The sequence below is a fragment of the Hydra viridissima genome, unplaced genomic scaffold (genome assembly GCF_058129835.1).
Source record: "Hydra viridissima isolate aposymbiotic clone 2 unplaced genomic scaffold, HvirCarnegie_v1 scaffold_13, whole genome shotgun sequence".
Lineage (NCBI taxonomy): Eukaryota > Metazoa > Cnidaria > Hydrozoa > Anthoathecata > Hydridae > Hydra > Hydra viridissima.
Window position 1 is genome coordinate 7,888,090 of NW_028324312.1, and position 17,857 is coordinate 7,905,946.

General features: G+C 29.1%; 3 protein-coding genes across 6 annotated transcripts in view; 1 reads left to right on the top strand and 2 right to left on the bottom strand.

Moving 5' to 3' along the window:
* The window catches only part of LOC145194821 (sodium/mannose cotransporter SLC5A10-like), a 297,350-nt gene that overhangs the window by 222,914 nt on the left and 56,579 nt on the right, over positions 1–17,857 (bottom strand). The window lies entirely within an intron of this gene.
* On the top strand, positions 1,517–16,021 carry LOC145194964 (uncharacterized). Of its 4 annotated transcripts, none has more exons than XM_090070714.1 (12): positions 1,517–1,655; positions 2,225–2,378; positions 2,509–2,663; positions 3,639–3,687; positions 5,368–5,476; positions 7,750–7,817; positions 13,778–14,276; positions 14,351–14,509; positions 14,911–15,215; positions 15,331–15,441; positions 15,563–15,623; positions 15,769–16,021. In XM_090070714.1, the coding sequence occupies exons 1-12, from the start codon at positions 1,609–1,611 to the stop codon at positions 15,840–15,842; spliced, it is 1,791 nt and encodes a 596-aa protein (XP_089926840.1). In that variant the 5' UTR covers positions 1,517–1,608; the 3' UTR covers positions 15,843–16,021. The 4 variants fall into 4 exon arrangements, with proteins under 4 accessions (XP_089926840.1, XP_089926841.1, XP_089926843.1 ...); XM_090070715.1 differs by having other exon boundaries at positions 15,334–15,441; XM_090070717.1 differs by lacking the exon at positions 5,368–5,476.
* Positions 10,299–11,962, bottom strand: LOC149880281 (uncharacterized). The gene is made up of 2 exons (XM_090070719.1): positions 11,844–11,962; positions 10,299–11,670 (listed from the first exon to the last, which is right to left on the bottom strand). Exons 1-2 carry the CDS (start codon positions 11,871–11,873, stop codon positions 10,402–10,404), a joined length of 1,299 nt encoding a protein of 432 aa, XP_089926845.1. The 5' UTR covers positions 11,874–11,962; the 3' UTR covers positions 10,299–10,401.

Genomic DNA, 17,857 nt, shown 5'->3' on the forward strand with positions numbered 1-17,857 from the left:
ACCGTTCGGATGAACTTTTTGAGGTCCAAAACAATCTATGTATTTAGGAATATAAGTGGACATGTGCATTCTTGTTACAGTAGTATTTCTTTTGCTACAACATACAATTACCGGATAAAGTGAACTTGCATATATAACACAGCGTTACCAGTGGCACGGCCTACCTTGCGAAGCATATTTGAGAAAATGTCTCAGTAATTGCACTTACAAACCTTACCATCTACTATAGTGAAAATTAATTGATGGAACACTAAAAGTTGTCGCCCGTCTTCTAATGATAGAACTGTGGTTTTATGCTGTTTTTCGTTTCTTGAAATTTCTGAAGTTTCTTTTAAAAACTGAAAACGAATTGATTGATAATGGGGAGTTGAAGAAGAAAAAGGGTTTTTGAAAATAATTTCTGCATCATTCACAATACAAATTAGGACCATCGATGTAAAAGAAGATTCTATTGCTGTTCTTATTATTCGGTTTGTCATAGCCATATGCCTGTTTTGTTCACTACGCCCAGTATTGCCATCAACTCCACATTTGTAATAAATTTTGAAATTCGTCATATTGTCTCGAAAGTAAAATCTTCGCTCAAGTTTTTAGGAAATGTGAACAAGGCTTTTGTAATTTTATATCGGCAATGGTATCAGTAATGGTCTTGAAATTTTAAGCAGGATAGCAGTTCTTTATAGTCTCAAGAACTTTGTAATAATGCATCGTAACGCACATTTGCACATCCTAGTATTCTTTTCATTTAGAGTAGACGCATACAACAACAATTTAAAAAGAATTTTGTAGGAGTTCTTTGAAAAAACTTCAACTACATTAAGTGATAATTTAAAATTGTATTAAAAGTTCTTTGAACTTCCCTAATTGCTTTTTATTTACATGCATACTTCCGTTGAAAGAGCCTGATTATTTTGTAGTTTCTCAATTACCTCTCAAAAAGTTTGACTTTGATGTTTCAAATTACAAAGTAAACAAGCAACCATTTTTTTTACCTGTAATCTTTTAGACTCTTTGGGTATCAAATAACAAAACCGACATGCAAAACCCCAATTAAAAAAAGCCACACTTTTACCAGGTTTCCGTTTGTTTTTTTTCATTTGACACCAGGTTTGCATCTGATATTCTTATAAAATGATTTTATGAAAAAAATATATATATATTGCTCACAATAAATCATAAAAAGAATCATAAAATATAACTCCCATTTAAATGCTGTGCTCAAACATAGTTTATTAAAACTATTGTAATTTTCGAAATTTTTGTTATATCTTAATTGATCAGGTTGTTGAATAATAAGTTAAAAGATTTGAGCTAAAAAATTCCGTCTCAATTCTAAAAAGGTGGTTAGCTTGATTTTTTCACAAGGAATTCAACATTTAAGTCGATTGACTTGTTCTTGTTTAAATTTCTTCAGCTATTCAGATTTCTCACTCCAGATTTCAATTTCATTTTGGCATCTTGTTTTTTCTGGGAAAATCCCGCGAAGATTTAAAAAAAAAAAAAAAAAAAAAAAATTAAAACGGAAAACCTCTTGAGAGTTCGGACAATATGAAAAAAATATTTAATAATTTTTAAGGACTTAGTTCAATCATAATAATGTAGCTGAAAATGTTCTCTCAAAGTTTTAATGAAAACAAGCGGTCCAGTAGTTATTCGTAAGTTTCCATCTTTGAATATATATATATATATATATATATATATATATATATATATATATATATATATATATATATATATATATATATATATATATATATATATATATATATATATATATATATATATATATATATGAGTGTGTGTGTCTGTGTGTCTCTGTGTGTGTCTCTGTGTGTCTGTGTATAATAAAATCAGATTTCGATATTCAAAGCAGTTAAAACAAATCAAAAATCTAAAAAATATGCAAATAGCATAAATTTTCAGATCACTTTATTCAAGATATCTTAAATTTTTAACCAATTTGACTTTCAAAACTAAAATTTTCTATTTAAAATATTTAAAAATAAAAGCAATAGACTGCTATAGTATTTGTAGTTTTTGAATAATTTAAACTTTTGATCATAGTTTTGTCTCTTGATTTTAAAAGAGATTACTTTTTGAAGATATCATTCACACTGAAGTAAAATACCTTAATTGAAATTTTTTTTTTTTCTTTTTTGTATTGAGAAGTCTTTTTTTACATTGTCATCTTAGTAAAAATAAAGTAATAATAAATTTTATTTAGTGATCTAACTCATCATGGTTTACCATCACAAAATTCCCAAGAAATGTTTTCTCAAGGTTTTACTGCACCCCATGATCAAAGTGCACTTCACCATCAAAATGATTCGGAACAAAACCCTAATACAAGTGACTACTGGTCTCAGTCAAGTTCTCAGGTGAACTGAATTTATTTTCTATTATACAGCATTGATTTTATCTTTATTCCCAATTTAAATAATTTAAACACAATTTTAAGCATAATTAGGTAATCTGTTACAGAGGTTTTTGGTTCTTTACTTTTTTTAGCAGGATGATGCTCTTCTAAATTATTCTAAAAGACCTCTGTTGTTTGCTTCAAAAGTAAAAAGGCCACAGGCTGCATCAACCTCCTTTTGTGGCGGAGGTTCATATAAAATGTTTCAAGAATTCCAACAGCAAAAAATAACAACAAGCAATCAAAAGTTAGCAGTCATAGACTTTTTTCTTATTAGATGGGCTTTAATTTGCTCTTGGTATACATATATTGTAATTATATGTATCGATGAGTTGTGTCTTATATATACACCCCTTAAAAAGCTTCCTTTGGGTAAGTTATGCACATATAACAAATTGTTTTTGAATCAAAGTTGATTCAGAGATAGTTTGTGATCTTCAAAGTTAGTAAGCTTACAAACTTGATTAAAAATCCAAGTTTACTGTAATAAAAAAAAATCATTGTAGAAACCTTAATTAGTACAATTAGTACTTTTTGAGCACAAAACCTGCTTTAATTCCCAGTCAATGCAGTCTGTTGCAGTGACTGGAAATTAAAGCAGTTTTTGTGCTCAAAAGTCATATTTCAGGTGGTTGTAAAACTCCAATTTAATGTTCATTGACAAAATGTCAATGAGCTTAGTATAATGTATTAAAGCAAACAAATGTCTAGTTATTTCTTTATAGCATTTTCCTTATACATAGCATACAAAATTGCAATGGGAATGGGTATTTTTACACCTATAGCTGAAACAATAGGAGATTTGTGACTGTCGAATTATGGTATTTTATTCTGATTTGATAAGAACTTATCTCAGTTTATTAGCTTTGAAGTTTATGTACCACCTCTAAATCAACACCAATAAGAAAACAATATTGCATGTGTTCATAACTTACCCAAGAGGAGGTGAGGTTCAACATTTTTAAAGAGACACACATACTTATATATGTGTACATTAAATGTGTATATTACATATGTATATATTATATATATATATATATATATATATATATATATATATATATATATATATATATATATATATATATATATATATATATATATATATATATATATATATATATATATATATATATATATATAAATTAGTTCATTTCCAAATACATATTACAAATACAATTACTTCTAGATTTATTAAATTCTTTTAATAGCTATCATTTAGGGATATGCTTCAATTATTTTCAAAACTATTAGAAGATTCATCATTAGAGGTGCCTTTTGTTTTTATTATTTTTTTAACTTTGAAATTTATTTTCAGAATCTAAAAATACTGTTTTTGAGTAAAATCTTGCTTGTTATTGGGCCATTTGTAATTTGTTCTATATATACTTTTATATTAAATGTTATTTTAATGATCACCTATAATCCTAAATAAAGCAAAAATTGCATTTTTAAAAATTTTCAAATCAACTAAAACTATTAAAGTTAATGTTATATATAACTCAAATATCTCTTTTGTTATAAACAAGTTGAGCAATTAAAAAAAAGACTTTGAGAGACAACTGAATTGCTCCATCACTTGAAGTGTGTTTAGTTCATGGCAACTGTCATCACATTGGCTTGTTGTTAAATCTTCTTTTTTTTTGAAACTGAACTAGTTTAATTCATTTTCTTAATTTAAGTTGCTAAAGTGATGATTAAAAAAGAGATGCTTACTAAACCATAACCAAATACAAAAGTGATTTGATATTTGTATAAAATATAAAAATAAGATTTCAAAATAATACATTAAAGATTTTTCAGTCTTCCCATTAAAGATAACTTTTTTCTTCCTTTACTTTTTTATTTAATTAAACTGCTGTTGAACTGCGTATAGCTATTTTTATATTTACATTCTTCTTTACTTGATATAAGTTAAAAATTGTTAAAATAGGAGCAGAAAAAAATATAACCTACCAATTTTTTTTATTGCTCAATGTACTGAAATAGGAGTATGTCTCCAAAAAAACTTACCATACTACTTTTAATAAGTGAAAAATGTTTGACAAAAAGCAGAGAATCCCTTTTTTAATACTGACCAGCATATCAGATGATTGTTATAATATAGAAAAACAATTACTTAATATTAACTTACTTCAAATTGCTATTTTAATGTAACTGAGATTGTTAAGATTAAAGTTTTTCCTCATATAAGTCTTAATGATTTCTATTTAAAAAAAAAAAAGTTTACAATATCTGTTTTGCAGTTAGTGTGACATTTAACTCTAGTAAAAATATTTAAAATGAACTTTCTAAACTCTTGAAAGTGTTAAGCTTTTGAGCTTTTAAGTTGGCATGTAATAAGAAAATCAGAAGATTTAAAGATTTCAACACATACCACCTTAAGCTAATGAGGTCTGCTTAATAACATCAATATTTTTTCAGAAATGAAAAACCAATTGGTATGGGTTGTTGTTACCAAAGTTGTTTCAAAGGAGATGGCAAAAATTTAATTCCAATTACTTTTAAAAAAATATATTTTTTTTAAAAATTGGTTTAGGCTTATTTTATGAGGTCCAAAGGAATGTTCAGATCCTTAGTTTGTTAGTAGAATTTTCTAAAGTTGACAAGCTGTCCTAAAGTTTGGTGTGAAACTGATTTTTTAAACTGATAAAATTGTTTGTAATTTCTGGGTTTTTTATGAAACTTTCCAGGATAGTGTTTTTGTTTTTATCCAGGATAGTGTTTTGGTTTTTGTGTTAATGCCGTAATATAATGCAGTTTATCATGAATATATCAACCTATATTTTTTAATTTAAAATTTGCAATAGAAATAAGCCAGTAAATTAAAAAAAAAGTAGTAAATTTATTTCTTTTGGTTGTTTATAAAAGTTGATTATTTAGTGTTATTGAGTTGTCAATAGCAGTTCATAGTTTGAGTGTATGTAATGACTTAATGTTTTGTCGTACAGCTTAAAAGTACATTGGAATCTCTTCATGTTAATAGTACTACAGAAGTTAAATCTAGTGTTAACTCTATAAAGAGCAGCTTAGAAAGCAATGAACTTATATTAAATAAATGTAAGTTTTTGTTATATAGTTGATATTAGTTCTACTATTTGTTCTGAAATAAGTATTTAGAATCTGTCTGAATAAATATATTTGCCAAATAGGCATAAATTAAATTGCACATAAATTAGTTTGCCATTGGGACATAATAAGGCTACTAAGAATTTGTCTTTATAAATAAGTTTGCAGCATTAACATAGTTAGATCAGGAATGAATTAAAAAGAACATTTTAAAGAGTTATATAAGCAACATTTTTTTAGTTTTTTGTATGTCACAAAATTTCTCATATAAACTCTTTAAAATTTTTTATTTACTCTTTAAAACTTTAAAATAAAACAGATTAAAGACAAATAATAAATGTGGCATGTTTATAAATTAATTTCAAAATTATTGCATTACTCTATTGTTTATTTTTGTTCAAATCTTTTTTATAGTTGAAAGTCTATTAAATATCTATTATTTTTTTAAAATATGCTACATTAATAGCTAAAACTTTGTAGCCAAATAAAGTACAGAATGGGCCAAGTTTCACTAAATGTGTATATATATATATATATATATATATATATATATATATATATATATATATATATATATATATATATATATATATATATATATATATATATATATATATATATATATTAGAGATTTTTAATAAATTCAGGAAAGATGGTCAAAAATTACATTAAAACTAAAGTATTAGTACAAATATAATTTTTTATTAAATTTTACAGAAATAATATAAGTTTGATTAATATTATTGAAATTTCTAACTGTAGATAATAATTTTACTAATATTTATTATGACCACCTTAAAAAAACACCTTTAAGCCTTTTACCTAGTCTATTATAAAGATTCTAAATAAATGTGTTGGGGATATTATACCATTTTTCTTGTAGAATGTTCCAAAGTTCATTTAAGTTCCTTGTCAACCTTTCCATCTTTTTCTGTCTATTTAGTCCCAAGCATGTGTGATTATATTCAAATCTGGGCTCTAAGGGGGCCAAGGCATGGTTCAAAGCATTCCCTTTGCTTCCAGATTTGAAAAATACTTTTTTATTAATTTACAAGTGTGTTTTGGTTAATTATCTTGTTTTAGGATAAAATTATCCCCAATAAGTTGTTGTCCTGAAGGCACAGCATGATTTTGTAAAATATGTTTGTATTTTTCTCCTGTAAATTTCTCCTGATAAAGTTTTTTTTTATAGCTGCACAGCCTCTTAAGCCAGATCGTTACATAGTAGATGGATGTACTATAGTTCTGGTAGCTCTTCTGAGATCTTGAACAAGTTCTGCGCTTACCTTTTTATGATTTCAGCTAAGCTGTTGTCCGTATTTAAGAGAAATCCAGAGAAGATGCCAACCTTATTAACAAGCTGATGATGGGAGGCAAAGCCCATTTTCACTTAAATGGCTTTGTAAATAGGAAAAATACCAGATTTTGGGGGACTGATTATCCCATCTTATCAAAGTCACAGTTTGGCGCATGATAACAGAAAGGATGCTTGGTCCACACTTTAAGGATGATGATGATGAATACAGTCACACTTAACACTGAAATGTATTGCCAAATTTAAGAAATTTCGTGTTTCCTGCTGTTGAGAACATACCTGGAATGTGATGGCAGCAAGATGGGACAACTGCTCACCAAGAGTTTTTCCATGCAGCTGTTAAAGCAAATTTTCAGAGAAAAATAATTTCCAAAATTACAGAGTTTTGTTGCCTTGATATTTGAAATAGAGTGTTAATAATCCCCTAACTATCAGTAAGTTAAAGGACAATATTTGTCAGGAAGTTTGAATGATAGAGTCATTTTGAAAAGACAATGTTTGTCAGGAAGTTTGAATGATAGAGTAATTTTGAAAGCAGATTTTGAGTGCCAGGGAAAATTAATTTGAAAGATGTTATGTTTCATGTTTAAGCCTAAAAAGCCTCCGTTATATTGTTAAAAAGAAAATTATAAAATAAATAAGAATAAAAAAGTTGTTTCATTTTTAAATGTGAAAGGGGATTTTTTGGCCCACCTTGTACTAGCTACAAAGTTCAGAGAAGTAATGAAATTAAATGTTAAATATGTTGAAAGTAATATAACATTTGTTAAAACCAAGTTTACAGATAAAAATTTAGATATGTTATTTGTATCCCTTTAAAATATTTTATTCAGAAAAGCAGTTAATCAAGAATTAAACCATCATTTAATGTGTTTTTTTGTTTATTAGCTAACCAATGTCATTATACTTTTTATGTTATAAAATTATAAAACATGATTCTTTTTTACAGTACAATACGAAGTTGTTGAAAGTTTAAAGAACATAAGCAAGGAGTTTATTTGTCAATCAATTAATGAAGTAATGATGATTATAAATTACTTTGATTTCTTTGATATTTTCTTAAATAAGTTTTTCTTTAAAAAGTTTTTTGAAATACATTTAAGTGAATGATATTTAAAAACTATTAGTATATAGTTAATGTATTGTAGTTAGTTTCATTACAATTTCTTATGCTATATAAAGTAAGAGTGGGTATAATTGAATGGCATGTAAAATTGAATATCTTTTGTATTTTTAGTTTTTTATGAATTATCTTCTAAAGGGAAAAACATTTTGAAATTATTTTTTTACATTATTATTTAGAATTTTTCACTCATACAGTATAAAACTATTATGGTATAAATCTATTTGGTTTTTGATTTAAAAATTTTAATACAAGTTAGAAAAAATTACTATGAGTAATTTCTTCTCAGTTTTACAAAACTTTTTTTTTTTTTAATAAAAACTTTCAGCACTAAATACAAAATGTTGTTATGTAGTAAAAATTCTACTGAAGATGATCCTTTTTTAGAATTGAATTTGCTGGTTCTGGAAGTAAGTTATTGAGAAAAAACTGAAATAAAAAAATTTCCTGTTTAATTGATCACACTATTTTATATACTTGTGTAATTATTTCACATTTGAAGACCACACTGGAAAAACGATCAAGCTACATTTTTGCTTTTTTTGGGTTTTTGCCCCTGTTATATTCGGCTACAGTTTAACTATATAATAATTGACTATATAACTAGAAAACAAATCAACTTATAGAGATATTTAGCTTAAAAAATAAGTGAGCTATGGTTTTTTGAAGTTTAAAATCTAATTTACTCAAAACAATAAAAATGTAGCTTGATCGTTTTTCCAGTGTGGTCTTCATTTATTAATTAAATTTAATTATGCATCTACTCCTTACATAAATGAGTCACCCACATAAATTAATGACTTAAAAAACATATACTCTATCTCAGTCAATAAAGAAAGATTCAAACAATGGTAAACAAAAAAACAAGGTATTACACTGACAAGCAACTCAATTCTGTAATTGCACAAATAAAATATGGTGACTTATCATCATCTAAACCATCATTTTTGTATGGCATTCCAAAGACAACTTTATCGTTCAGGATAAATAACCCTGCAAGCTCTATTGGTACTGGCACAGTGACCAATTTCAGTACTTTTACAGAATTAACATTAGTTAAAATGCTTTTTAAACTTGGCAATTGGGGTTTCAGTAGAACCTGCAAACAATGGTAAACCAGCTTGGTACTATGCTTTCATCAAATGTTGGAAAGATAGATTAAGCAAGAGAATTGCAGGTAAAATTGCAACACTCAGAACAGCTTCTTGCACTGAAGATGATGTAAATAAATATTTCAATACATCCAAGACTCAATTTCTTAAAACAAACCTCAATAAATACTCTGTGTAAAATGTCTGGACTTTTGACGAAATTGGTTTTAATGGTTTCAAGTGTAATCAAACAGTTCTGCAAATGTGGTTCCAAGCTTCCTCTTAAATTTAAAATGTCAAAACTGGGTGTGTTTTGCATATATACCAAAAAAATATATGCTTGGCGATGAGTTCTTTTGTACCAAAAAATGTAGTGGCTGATAGTTTTTACTTCACCTCCTTATGTTTGTAGTTAATTGTATTAATTAATCTATTTAATGGCTTAATTTGTATTAATTATATAACTTTAATTGTATAGCTAATCAGCTTAAAAAGTTAGTTATTGTATAATTAAACTTTTTTTTTTTTACTTCAAATACTTGTAACTTAAAAACTAGATAAAATTGTAAAATAAAATTTATATCTTCTTGCAGAATGAATGTTTCTTAAGAAAATCTATTTAAAAAATGAAATGAAAATCTTTCTCTGAAAAAAAAAAGTTCAATTTATTCGAAAATTGTTTAATTAGACCTGCTTTTACTCAAATCTTTTATACATATATATCTATATTTTATACATAATTTTTTGTGCACTTTTTAGCTTGTAATTTTTCTTTTTAATCTTTTAAGTCTATTACACCACTGTTGTCGAAAATAGGGATATTGACCTTCGAGCTGACCCGAGAATGAGACCCATATGGGATGATAGTGGACCACTCCCAGAGTCCAGAAATTCAAACTTTGAAATCAGGTTACAATATCCGCCAGAGAAAATTGAATTTTCATATTTTGGGTAAAAATTGACTAGCGCCCAAAGCTAAAACCCACATAAATCTAAAACCAAAAAAGCTGGAGAGCTGAAATTTGGTACAAAGTTAGCAATGGTATATACCTGTACTCACACAAAAAATCAATAAATTTCCTTGAGTGGTTCAAATTTTATCAAGTTTTAAATTTTAAGATTTTACTTTTTGAGTGAAAACTCTCTTGAAATGACTTGGTACTTATTGTTTGGTTATAATAGAACTTATGTCTTAATGTAAAGGTTAAAAAACTGTAGCTTCTTCAGTTAAAGTTCATATCAAAAGAGCATTTTCGCTTTTTCTTTTCAGTTTAATTTGAGAAACCGAAAAAGTCAACTCTGATCAAATGGCCGATTTCTTTATTTGACTTCTTCTGACTTCAACAATAAATTAATTCTCAACCAAAATAATTCTTATCCTTTTCCTTCAAATGTGTTTGCTGTTGTATTCAACAAGACAGTTCATCAGCTTTGTAGCATAATCTGGGTGGGTCTTTGTTCGTTTGAATCTTTGCCAATGAGAATTGAAATCCTGATGTGCAGCTTCAACAGCTTGCTCACTGAAAATGCCAAGTGGCATCTTTTGACGGCTGACAAAGTCTTTTACATGAAAAAACATTGTATGGACTTTTGGTGTGATGCTGCCATGCTGCAAGGCCAAATATGAACTTTGGAATTGGTCAATTTTTTGGCCATAGTCTTCTTCAAGGTGAGTGCCAAAGCAGGCCTTGATGACGGAGTTGAACTTTCTAAAAGTTTCAATAAAGCCAAAAACCTGGAATGCAGCATCATTTTCGGCCAAGCTCTGAAGTGAATCAACATTGTTCAAGAGCTTCCGGCACTCATTTCCTTCAAACTGGCCACCATGGTACTCACTCATTTGGATGTGGAGAAAAGCTGGCCAACGATCGGCATTTTGCCAAACCTCCTTCATAGCTTTGAAAAGATGGTTGACAATTCCAAGTAAGAGGTGCAGCTCCATTGGAGGCAGGACATCAATGATGAGAGTTTCTTCAGAGCCTTGGACAATGGGATCATGGATGACATTTCCAAAGAATTTTGCTTTGGAGAGGTCAGATCTGGAATTTTCAAATGCTTTCAGACAAGCCCTAAGAGAATCAAAGCTTCTGAGAGTGCCAGAGTTGCTAAGATTTTTTGAGTCAACATCACACCACACACAAGGATGTGATGAGGAGTGTGCTTGCAGCCCAAACAAGATGTTGGCCAACTTCATGTCAGTGGAGATAAAATATTTGATCGAATTGGCATTGACAAGTGACCAAAGTTGTTTGACATTTGAATAGTTTTCCGGAAGATCTTCAGCAACAGCTGCGATGATTTGTTGTTTCACACTGGTGTCCTTGGCGATCCTTTGTGTCAAAAAACGTTTTTGTGGAGGACTTTGGCTGCACTCATCCACAGGGGTGACTTCTGATACTCCAAGGCAAATTTTGAGAAATCCTTTCCCGCCATCCACACCAATCTTCACGATGTGATTTGCAGGGACATTCCTAGATTGCAAAACTTGCATCAGGAGATCTGACATGCTTTTGCAATGCACCACAGTACAATTTTCTTGTTGACCTCTTGGAGATGGAGAAGAGATTTTTGAGCATATGAAGAAATCCTCTAATTTCCGACCAAGGGCTTGAAAGTTTGCACAGAAGTTAGGTTCAACCATCTTTGAATTTGTGACCTGTGAAACAATATTTAAAGCGTAAAAGTAAATGCATGCAGGCAAAACATTTCAATTGCACCAAAATACTAACTTCCCGGTAAGACCACCTTTGAATAACTAGCTATATTAGGTTTGTTTGTTAACTATATTAAGTAGGAAATTTTTGCCTATTTAATTAATCATTATTTCACCTGGTTCACAGTTTGGACAAGCTTCTTCATTCCCAAGTTTGAGAGTCCTGTATTTAGTTGTAGGTTGACAAGATCGTTTGTCTTCAGAGCTGGCACAAAAGATTGTGACTTGTCACTTGGACCTGTAGAAAAATAAAAAATAATTGATGTTGCATCAACATCATTACCTCATTATAGAATAGTAGGCTCATTGACCAAAAAATTGCTACTTTTTTATCTATATATTGGCTTTAGGGCTTTTAACTATTTATCACCTAAATCTTGTTTGACTAACTTTCAATAGAGACTCATAAACCACTTGGATGGAGTTAACAAGTAGATCTTTTACCTGGGGTAACTGGAACTGGATGTCCACCAGTTTCTCTTGAAAGCCGAATGGTCCCATGAGGTGAAGACTCTTTGTTGGAGACAACATTGGAAGCTATATGCTCTGCAACCTGAGGATCTTGTGCTGCAAGGCTCCTCATGTTCTCTCTGAACGTGGACTGAGTGCATTTGTGGGGCAAACCCCGTCCAAGTGGGCTTAAGCAGGTTGAACATCGAACAGCCTGAGAATATCCTTCTTTTTTTTCTTCTAAAAACATTTAAGTGCAAAGAATTTATTTAAACATAGTCATGTAATGTTATGTAATGAAGTAAAATGCACAACATTACATTGTCCATACATTCTACTTTTAAGGGATAACAATAAATAAGATTACTAGAATTTGTAATAGTACTTGTTATAGTTGCAATCAGTGATTTAAATGAAAATCTTACCTGCTTCTGCAAGAGGGCTCTTCTCGTTATTCTTCAACCGAGCTATTCTGCAAATAAGACATGTGCACTCTTGCCCACGAGTTTCTGGTTTGATTTCAATACTTTTGAAGTCAAACAGCTGTGGCAGAGCAACATCTTTCCCCTCATCTTTCCTCTTGAATGTTGTGCGACAGGCTTCACAAAGGCCTTGAGGGACTCGTCCATCAGAAAAATCAAAGATGGTTTGATATATTTTTGAAATTCTATCAGCTTGGTAGGCACTGATTTGACGAGTTGCCTTTTTCATGCATGTCAAACAGACCACTTTCCGGTTTTCTTCATGGTTTCTAGCTTTATATGGCATTGTGATAGATAACCTGTCAAAAAAGTTTTATGTGAAGTATGGGTTCAAATTATTGATTGTTAAGCTTTAACTTAATTTTATTTTTACTAACAAAGAATTTTAGCTTACCTTCAAAGTTTTAATGCTTTTTCACTTGTAGCTTGAGCTAAAATAATGAGTTTTCCCGAAAAAATGAGATAGTTTTCTTGCACTGATGAAAACATGTGATATCAAAAATTATTTGCCTTGCATTGTTTACACACATATGCAAATATATAAATTTTATGGATAATTGATAAACCTTTAAAATATCTATGTACATCAAAGTTTACAATAAAATGGATTTTAAAATCTAGTATATATAAACTGATAGGTTTTTAATTGAATATCACTTCATATGACACCTTTTGTGTAAGCTTTTTTGTGAGAAATTTTGTTATAAAGATTTTCTTAAAATTCAAAACTTAATAAAATTTGAACCACTCAAGGAAATTTATTGATTTTTTGTGTGAGTACAGAAATATACCACTACTAACTTTGTACCAAATTTCAGCTCTCCAGCTTTATTGGTTTTAGACTTATGTGGGTTTTAGCTTTGGGCGCTAGTCAATTTTTACCCAAAATATGAAAATTCAATTTTCTCTGGCGGATATTGTAACCTGATTTCAAAGTTTGAATTTCTGGACTCTGGGAGTGGTCCATTATCATCCCATATGGGTCTCATTCTCGGGTCAGCTCGAAGGTCAATATCCCTTTTTTCGACAACAGTGACACCCTATTATAATATGTAAAATATTATATACCATTGATGTTATTGAAATTTTCTGTTCCTCAGTCCTTTTTGATATTTTAGATAGAGTTCAAGTTGAAACAAAAAGATGAAAAAATTCAGGAATTTGAAGATAAAATTGCAGAAGTGCAAAAAGAGATTGCTAACTTTAATGAAAAAGAAAGTTTGTTTCAAAGAGAACAAGTTTCAATGCTAAACGACTTACTTAGTCAAAATAAAAACACTTATGCTGCTGTTGAAGCTATAAAATCATCTGAATTAGACTTAAAGATAGTGCAATTAGTTGAACAGAATAATACACTTAACAACTTAGTACATCATTTAATAAACTTGCAAGAAACTGTAATGTCCAGCTTAGAATTCTTGAAGGAGAGAGTCAGCTATCCACCAAGTCAATGTGGTTGCAATAACTTACAGAATGTACAGTTTAATTCACATTTTCAATCCTCAGGAAGCTCTGTTTTTAATAACTACAATCATCATTCAAGTTCATTTAGTGTTCATTCAAATAAGCCTAAGATTAATGAAATAGAAAATGCAAATTTCATTGGTGCATGCATTGGTAAGTTTATTTTTATTCTAAAATGTCTACAATTATAAATCCATCAATATTAAAACCATTTTCATGTTATTTAGAGAAATATAGTAATGGGAGCAGTCTTGAATACCCACCTCATAAACACTATCATTTGCCCTCTGTTCTACTGCATCCATATACTTTTGATAATTGTGTTAAGTCATCACCTGTAGCAGTGGTTGCCCCAACCTGTCAAGTGAAGCAAGAATCTTTCCCAGGTAAAAGCATCATGATGAATGAATGAAGATAAGATGATAAAAGTGGTTCAAATTTCTTTTGTTAAAAAAAATCTTTGAACCTTTTTATGTAGCTTAATGCTATATTGTTACATTTTAATCTTGCGTCAAGTTACTGTTTTTATGTTAATATTTCTCCTTTTAGTAATATATGATAATGTATGATAATATTTATCATAGAAAACAGTTTTAGAAAATATTCCATTTATTAACGATGAATGATTAAGTTATAAAATCTGAAGTATGTTTAGATTAGGATATTGTAAAATAAGTTTGCTTGTAAGAAAATATTCTTTTTTTTTTCTCAAACTAAAAAGGCTCAAGTATATTTAGCTTAACTTTAAGAAATATAAATAAAAAACTAAAAAACTTTTTCTATATAGATAATGATCAACCTATGAATGACGATGTCTTGGTAACTTTGACAGGCTCAACCGCTCTTCAAAAGAAGTCTTCTTCAGTCAGTCATAATATCAAGGGGTGTGAGGTAATCAAAGGGATAAAGCAAACACAGAAATTTGATAAGCAATTGTCATTTTCTAACTTGTCGCTGACTACAGCAACACCAGATCTTGTTAGAAAAGATGATTTGAGAAAAACGACTCCAATCCAGCGATCGATAAGAAGATACGGAAAAATTAAAAAGTCGATTGATTTATTCTCCCCGTCTCCACTTATAAAAAAAAAGGTGTTGCGTTTTCATTATGAAAAATCTGCGTGTTGAAGTAGGCTGTTGCATTTAATTATATATTTAAAATCACTTTTTTAAAATAATGGACTCGTTTTTTCCTCTTCAATCTCAGCAGGAAACTCTAGGTTCAAGTTCAAATGAAAGCAATAAAAAAAAACCTGTTGAATCTTGGAACGAGTTGTTAGTTTTACAAAAATCACCTGCTGTTAACCTCAATAGAACGGTTTGCCTTTTTTTTTTTCTTAATTACAATGGCTATAGTAAATTTTTGTAAATTCTTTGTTCTGCTCTTTATTCTTTGCTCTGCTCGTTATTCTTAGTTCTCATACATTTTTAACTTTTAGATGTCAACACGTGGTTCGTTGGCCATGAAACGCAAACAAGAGAACGCTTTCAAATTTGAAAGTAAGATTTTATTAACAATGCTTGAATGTAGAATATATATTGCTTAAAGATGGCAATCTCTAAGTAAGTCAAAAAAATACTTAAATAACTTAATTATAAATATTGCGTAGTTTTACTAAACAATTTATACTTTTATCCCGTTTAGTGGATCATAATGATATAAAACGTCTTGTGTTGCTGCTTCAAGGTAATAGTAAAAGTAACCGATCCTCTTCTTAGCGTTGCTACTGATTTTCGAAAAGTTTGTTATTCTTTCTGTTTGCAGTTGATAAATAAAGCGTATTAATTTTCTTCAACTTCCTAACAGATTATTTGATTCACTTCAGTTTTTGTTAGTTGAAAATGAACCATTCGCTATTTTATTAAACTATTAAATTAATAGAATTTTGGTCGTGTAACTTATGCTGTTTTTTTTTTTTTTTTTTTTTAAGAAACTGTAATTGCATTCTTTATAGAATAAATTCTTTGTTAACTTTAGGTACTAATAACCCTTAGAAAATAACCATGTCCTTTTTCCCAGAATCCAATATTTCTTAAAAACCCGTTTTAAAAAGTTGTAATTAGAATATTTGCGTAAAGACTGCTGGATTTCATGTCTTTACCCAAAAATCAAATTAAAGTAATCAGAAACTTTCTTTTTTGGTTTCATAAATGAAATTATAGTGGTTTTCATTGAATCTGAAATATTTCTGAAAAACAAGCACTAGCATCGTTAGTTTAAATTGCCATGGATGTATAAAGAGTTCCTCACCAATGATAAGTGACTCAAGTGTGAAATGAGAGTTTGTTTGCATTAAGACTGTTATATACATAATTAAATCCAAAAGGTCGATCTAATAATTGACTTTCTCTCGTAATCTGAAAAGTTTCTTGAAAGAAAAGTTTTCAAGATAAATTCTTTTTTTTTTTTAATCTCATCCATTTCCTTTAACTATCCTAATGTGTATACTTGTGACTGGACGCATGTCATGTCTTTTAATGAACAAAAGGACGCTTGTATAATTCTATGTATCACCAAACGAAGGGAATATTTAATTGGTTTTAAATTTATCTAAAACATAATTTTGCCTGCTTTTATTACTTCTTTAAAGTGCACTTTGATTGAGACAATTTAACTTCTATATATCAAAGCTAAATCTCAGTTAAAATCACTTAAAATCTGACTGAAAGTCTAAAGAAAAGTAGCAACAGGATGGTAGACAAAATATATATAATATAACACGCGCGCACACACACACACACACACATATATAGTATCCTTATATAATATTCCGTATCAAATACCTAATGGTACCGTAAGTAACATCTCAGATTTGCTTCAAATTTTGACTACCTACAGATTTTATGGAGAAAACACAACCCTGAAAATTTCAACTTGATTGACTGGTCCTTTCAAAAGCTGTGATTGAATCAGTTTTAAAAATAGTATGAGTTACATTTACTTCATGAGCCTAGAAAAAGAGTAAAACACCTTTGAAGCTTAGTTAAAATTTGAGAAAAACGTATTCGTTTTATTATATCTTTTTCGTAGATAATTAGAAAATTCTGGTTTTTATAGAATTTTTTAATTGTTTACTCTAAATAGAAGTAACAGAAGAGCTTCTTATTATCATGAAAACAATAGCGAAGTCTTCTAAAATAAGGGAAAAACACACCTAAGAGGTTGTTGACCAAATATCAAAACAAAACGTTAAAGATCATCTAAGTACGTTGAACAGTCCACGTGAACAGTCGCAATACAATCGTCAACGAACTTAATAAACTGTATGAACTATAAATTATTTGTTGCGAAGGAAAGAATATTGCTCCAGTTAAAAAGCATATGTATAGTACGAAGTATAGTTACGAAGTAAATGTAACTCATATTTTTTAAAAAACAAGTATAAATTCATATTTGAGCAGGAGTTTAATAACGAATTCCATAAACCAAAAACTGATCTACATCATAAAATGTAGTGTATTGATAACACTTGATTGGAAACAAGCAAAATTTTTTTAGTTTAACCCTTTCATGCTCCAATTATTTTCCCATGGCTAAAAAAAATCCAAACTTTGTTTTTTTTGAACCTCATTTATGCCTATATGACATATAAAAAAAAAAAATTAGGAAAAAATGATGTGAAGATGTCATTTGAATTTGTTGTTATAGAACAACACTGCCCGCCAATGGGTATTTTTAATAAACAAACAGTTTTGAGTTTTAGCGATGTTGATTCTACTCTACATTTGTTAAA

What these genes read in the sequence shown, in the direction of transcription:
- LOC145194964 (XM_090070714.1), top strand. Translation starts at nt 1,609, where the DNA reads ATGTTCTCTCAAAGTTTTAATGAAAACAAGCGGTCCAGTAGTTATTC. An exon ending in TTTGTCAATCAATTAATGAA is followed by an intron (nt 7,818 to 13,777) that starts GTAATGATGATT and finishes TTGATATTTTAG; the next exon opens with ATAGAGTTCAAGTTGAAACA. An exon ending in GAAGCAAGAATCTTTCCCAG is followed by an intron (nt 14,510 to 14,910) that starts GTAAAAGCATCA and finishes TTTTCTATATAG; the next exon opens with ATAATGATCAACCTATGAAT.
- LOC149880281 (XM_090070719.1), bottom strand. Translation starts at nt 11,873, where the DNA reads ATGAAGAAGCTTGTCCAAACTGTGAACCAG. An exon ending in TTGTCCAAACTGTGAACCAG is followed by an intron (nt 11,671 to 11,843) that starts GTGAAATAATGA and finishes ATTGTTTCACAG; the next exon opens with GTCACAAATTCAAAGATGGT.